Source organism: Heptranchias perlo, chromosome 27, assembly GCF_035084215.1.
Source record: "Heptranchias perlo isolate sHepPer1 chromosome 27, sHepPer1.hap1, whole genome shotgun sequence".
NCBI lineage: Eukaryota > Metazoa > Chordata > Chondrichthyes > Hexanchiformes > Hexanchidae > Heptranchias > Heptranchias perlo.
The window spans coordinates 42,382,401-42,388,400 of record NC_090351.1 but is presented as its reverse complement, the minus strand read 5'-3'; the positions used below and the strand labels follow the sequence as shown (position 1 = coordinate 42,388,400).

The 6,000-nt window shown below is 47.4% G+C and overlaps 1 protein-coding gene across 2 annotated transcripts in view; it reads left to right on the top strand.

Moving 5' to 3' along the window:
- Positions 1-4,203: 4,203 nt before the first annotated feature.
- slc6a17 (solute carrier family 6 member 17) overlaps positions 4,204-6,000 on the top strand; it is a 46,886-nt gene continuing 45,089 nt past the window's right edge. For both annotated transcript variants that reach the window (XM_068007878.1, XM_068007877.1), the window contains exon 1: positions 4,204-4,489. In XM_068007878.1, the coding sequence (XP_067863979.1) occupies positions 4,204-4,489 (286 nt within the window). The remainder of the gene's footprint in view (positions 4,490-6,000) is intronic.

Here is a 6,000-nt window from a genome sequence, read left to right as displayed (position 1 = left end):
GAGAGAAAAAATTTCTCCTCATCTCCGTCTTAAATGGGAGACCCCTTATTTTTAAACTGTGGCCCCTAGTTCTAATCTCTCCCACAAGGGGAAACATCCCCTCAGCATCTATCCCTTCTAGTCCCCTCAGGATCTTATATGTTTCAATAAGATCACCTCTCATTCTTCTAAACTCCAGTGTATTCAGGCCCAACTTGTCCAACCTTTCCTCATAAGATAACCCCCTCATCCCAGGAATCAGTCGAGTGAACCTTCTCTGAATCGCCTCCAAAGCAATTATGTCCTTTCTTAAATAAGGAGACCAAAACTGCACACAGTATTCTAGATGTGGCCTCACCAATGCCCTGTACAACTGTAGCAAAACATCTCTACTTTTATATTCTATTCCCCTTGCAATAAATGACAACATTCCATTTGCCTTCCTAATCACTTGCTGTACCTGCATACTAACTTTTTGTGATTCGTGTACTCGGACACCCAGATCCCTCTGTACCTCAGAGTTCTGCAATCTCTCTCCATTTAAATAATATACTGCTTTTCTATTCCTCCTGCCAAAGTGGACAAGTTCACATTTTCCCACATTATATTCCATCTGCCAAGTTTTTGCCCACTCATTTAACCTATCTATATCCCTTTGTAGACTCCTTATGTCCTCTTCACAACTTACTTTCCTACCTACCTCTGTGCCATCAGCAAGTTTAGCAACCATGCATTCGGTCCCTTCATCCAAGTCATTGATATAGATTGTAAATAGTTGAGGGCCCAGCACTGATCCCTGTGGCACTCCACTCGTTACATCTTGCCAACCTGAAAATGACCCATTTATGCCTACTCTCTGTTTCCTGTTAGCTAACCAATCCTTTATCCATGCTAATATGTTACCCCCTACACCATGAGCTCTTATTTTGTGTAGTAACCTTTGATGTGATACCTTGTCAAAAGCCTTCTGGAAATCCAAGTACACCACATCCACAGGATCCCCTTTATCCATGTTGCTTGTCACTTCCTCAAAGAACTCTAATAAATTAGTCAAACACGATTTCCCTTTCACAAAGCCGTGTTGACTCTGCCTGATTGCATTGAGATTTTCTAAGTGCCCTGCTATAACCTCCTTAATAATAGATTCCAGCATTTTTCCTATGACAGATGTTAAGCTAACTGGCCTGTAGTTTCCTGCTTTCTGTCTCCTCCCTTTCTTGAATAGAGGAGTTACATTTGCTATTTTCCAATCTGATGGGACCCTTCCAGAATCTAGGAAATTCTGCAAGCTCCCAGTGGGAATGGCTGCATGTTGGGTGCTCACATTGGTAAGATTTACCCCTGCCTGTAGGGCCCATGAAGGCAAAATCCTGGACACCCTGAACTACCTAAATGGATTAGTAAATACTCAGAGTGAGGGAATGAATGACAGATAATTGAGGGTAAAAGGATTAGATTAGGAGATGAATATAAACAGGGTAGAACGGTGAATAATTCAGGTGGACTGGGGAGATTGGCTTTGAGAAAATGTAGGTGATATTGAGCTCACCTCTACCATTTTTGAAATTTTATTTTGTCAGATGTTAAGGCGTAGACGCATGCTGGAAATTACTGGGAGATACGATGCAAAAAGATCCCTTTATGTTTATATGGCAGAGCTGAAGGATTCAGAGGTTTTAGTTGATTGATGTAAAGCTTCCGACGTTTGACTCTGACACTAAAAGTATTTAATATTATCAGGCAGAGATGGGGAACTGCTCTCAAAGTATTTGTTTAGTCAGAGACATTTAAATCCCTTTTCTATTAGAAACACCCCCGCAGATGGTAAAGTCACTTCAGTCACCACATTATGCAGCAATGACATTCACTGGTGTTTCACCTCAGGCTGTGTTGAGAATATTAAATGTAAGTTGATCACAGTGACTCCACGAACTTTGAAGCAATTTTTCTGGTAGAGGTTTTTAATGTTTGGTGGTTCAGAGTCTCTGATCCGACCTCAGTCTCCGTCTGAGCACCAGCTGGTTCTGCTGCTTTGCAATGTACACATATTAAGGGCAGGAGGAAAGAATAGGGCCTCAAAGCCCATCCCTGCCCATCCCACGACTCCCCATCCCACTACTCCCCATTCCACTGCTCCCCATCCCACTGCTCCCCATCCCACTACTCCCCATCCCACGACTCCCCATCCCACTACTCCCCATCCCACTACTCCCCATCCCAATACTCCCCATCCCAATACTCCCCATCCCACTACTCCCCATCCCAATACTCCCCATCCCAATACTCCCCATCCCACTACTCCCCATCCCACTACTCCCCATCCCAATACTCCCCATCCCACTGCTCCCCATCCCACTACTCCCCATCCCACGACTCCCCATCCCACTACTCCCCATCCCACTACTCCCCATCCCAATACTCCCCATCCCAATACTCCCCATCCCACTACTCCCCATCCCAATACTCCCCATCCCAATACTCCCCATCCCACTACTCCCCATCCCACTACTCCCCATCCCAATACTCCCCATCCCACTACTCCCCATCCCACTACTCCCCATCCCACTACTCCCCATCCCACTACTCCCCATCCCACTACTCCCCATCCCACTACTCCCCATCCCAATACTCCCCATCCCACTACTCCCCATCCCACTACTCCCCTAGCGCCCGTTACTCAGACATGGCTGGGTTTTTATAGCAAAGTGTGAGTGTGCGGGGTTCTGGAGTGTGAGTGTGAATGTGTGGGGTTCTGGTGTGAATGTGAGTGTGCAGGGTTCTGGAGTGTGAGTGTGAATGTGTGGGGTTCTGGTGTGAATGTGAGTGTGCAGGGTTCTGGAGTGTTATTGTGTGATGTGGAATGAGTGTGTGTGTGGGGATCTGGAATGTGAGTGTGAGTGTGTGGGATTCCGGAGTGTGAGTATGAGTGTATGGTGGTCCGGAGTGTGAGTGTGAGTGTGTGATGGTCCGGTGTGAGTGTGAGTGTGTGGGATTCCGGAGTGTGAGTATGAGTGTGTGGTGTTCCAGAGTATGAGTGTGTGGGGTTCCAGAGTGTGATTGTGTGGGGTTCTGGAGTGTGAGTGTGAGTGTGTGGGGTTCTGGAGTGTGAGTGTGTGGGGTTCTGGAGTGTGAGTGTGTGGGGTTCTGGAGTGTGAGTGTGTGGGGTTCTGGAGTGTGAGTGTGTGGGGTTCTGGAGTGTGAGTGTGTGGGGTTCTGGAGTGTGAGTGTGTGGGGTTCTGGAGTGTGAGTGTGTGGGGTTCCGGAGTGTGAGTGTGTGGGGTTCCGGAGTGTGAGTGTGTGGGGTTCTGGAGTGTGAGTGTGTGGGGTTCTGGAGTGTGAGTGTGTGGGGTTCTGGAGTGTGAGTGTGTGGGGTTCTGGAGTGTGAGTGTGTGGGGTTCTGGAGTGTGAGTGTGTGGGGTTCTGGAGTGTGAGTGTGTGGGGTTCTGGAGTGTGAGTGTGTGGGGTTCTGGAGTGTGAGTGTGTGGGGTTCTGGAGTGTGAGTGTGTGGGGTTCTGGAGTGTGAGTGTGTGGGGTTCTGGAGTGTGAGTGTGTGGGGTTCCGGAGTGTGAGTGTGTGGGGTTCTGGAGTGTGAGTGTGAGTGTGTGGGGTTCCGGAGTGTGAGTGTGTGGGGTTCTGGAGTGTGAGTGTGAGTGTGTGGGGTTCCGGAGTGTGAGTGTGTGGGGTTCTGGAGTGTGAGTGTGAGTGTGTGGGGTTCCGGAGTGTGAGTGTGTGGGGTTCCGGAGTGTGAGTGTGTGGGGTTCCGGAGTGTGAGTGTGTGGGGTTCCGGAGTGTGAGTGTGTGGGGTTCTGGAGTGTGAGTGTGAGTGTGTGGGGTTCCAGAGTGTGAGTGTGTGGGGTTCCGGAGTGTGAGTGTGTGGGGTTCTGGAGTGTGAGTGTGAGTGTGTGGGGTTCTGGAGTGTGAGTGTGTGGGGTTCGTGAGTGTGAGTGTGAGTGTGTGGGGTTCCAGAGTGTGAGTGTGAGTGTGTGTGAATAAGTGAATGGTGTTTGGGAGTGTGAGAGTGAGCTTGTGTGAGCTCCGTGTTCTCGAGGTTCATTGTCAATAGTCCTGGGTGAATCTGACTGACCTGTAATTATTTTTGTAATTAGGATTGTCCAGGCGACTAGATCAACAGAGGGGAGCCCAGAATTTTCCAGAATCTCCGACACCTTGAAAACCTCTCCCTCTGCTCCGTCATTTATGAAGTTTTGCCTGTAGGTCTCACCAATGCCGAAAAATAGTAAGGTTACGCAGCGGGAGCACAGCAATGATCCGGTGACGGAGTCTGTGGCCGACCTGCTCGCTGGCGAGGAGCCAGTCGACTACAAACGCAGTGTCCTCAACGTAGCAGGACCTCCAGCAGCAAAGGACAAGGATGGAGAGAATGCCATGGAGGGCGAGGATAGGCCAGCCTGGAACAATAAACTGCAGTACATCCTGGCACAGGTCGGCTACTCTGTGGGCCTGGGCAACGTCTGGCGATTCCCCTACTTGTGTCAGAAAAACGGTGGAGGTAAGGAAAAGGTGAAAAGAAAAATACATGCAGTATTTAAAAAAATGACCTCTTTAAAGACGATTAAAGCTGTCAATCCTTGCTGGGCGCAAAAAAGCTAACCAGATGGCAGCTGTGGTAATGCCAGACCGGGGATTTAGAAAGCTGTAGATTGCAGGAGGCGAAGGTGACCGAGAGAGGACCTTATATCAGCCTGATGTTAAATGGTATAGAGCGGATAAACCCAGAGCATCACTTCACGCTAAGGATAAACTGGTTCAAACTGGTGACAGAAGTAATTTGGACTGTGTGTTTTCACCCAGAGTGACCACTTTGGAATGGACTTCTGCGTAGGATTGTGAAGTAATTTAAGAGGCAGCGAGATGCTTTGATGGAAGGACTGACTAAAGATTGTTCTTTTGTGGATGGATGAGTAAGATGGGCTGAATGATCATCATCCAGGCTGACCTTGTGTGAAAGAAAGGCTGAGAAAGGGGAAGAGTTGCACAGTTTAGAAAGGCTGAGAAAGGGGAGGAGTTGCACAGTTTAGAGTTCCTGGGACAGAATGAGTTAGATCTGACTTGATGATTTCAACACAAAATGGATGAAAGGAGGAGGACATTTTAGACAAGAGACTGTTATATTGAGAGTTGTTAACTACTTTGCTGCTCCTCTGTTGGTTTCTATTGCAGCTGGCACCACCCTACTTAAAGTAGGTTACGGTCTCATCATGTGCTTTTATATATTTAGCAATCTGTAACTGATTTCCTCACTGTTGGGTTTCTGAATATTTTCCAGCCTTCTAGAAATTGCTTGCATACAATGTGTGCACAACTAGATATACAGCAAAAATACCTTAGAGAGGCTTATGCTGCTGATTTCCTCGATTACTCATCTGTTTGTATGCTCCTGTTGTAGGCTGTATTTAATTTCAGCGCAGAGAGGCCGGAATATCATTCATCTTTGGCCGATTACGGACCATAAAGGAAATCTACTCATGGAGGCAGAGGGGATGGCCGAGGTACTAAATGAGTACTTTGCATCTGTCTTTACCAAGGATGAAGATGCTGCCAGAGTCTCAGTAAAGGAAGATATAGCTGAGATACTGGATGGACTAAAAATTGATAAAGAAGAGGTACTAGAAAGGCTAGCTGTATTTAAAGTAGATAAGTCACCTGGTCCGGATGGGATGCATCCTAGGCTGCTGAGGGAAGTAAGGGTGAAAATTGCGGAGTTTCTGGCCATAATCTTCCAAACATCCATAGATACAGGGGGGTGGTGCCAGAGGACTGGAGAATTGCAAACGTTACACTCTTGTTCAAAAAAGGGTGTAAGGATAAACCCAGCAACTACAGGCCAGTCAGTTTAACCTTAGTGGTGGGGAAACTTTTAGAAATGATAATCTGGGGCAGAATTAACAGTCACTTGGATGAGTGTGGATTGATTAGGGAAAGCCAGCACGGATTTGTTAAAGGCAAATCATGTTTAACTAACCTGATAGAGTTTTTTGATGAGGTAACAGAGAGGGTCGA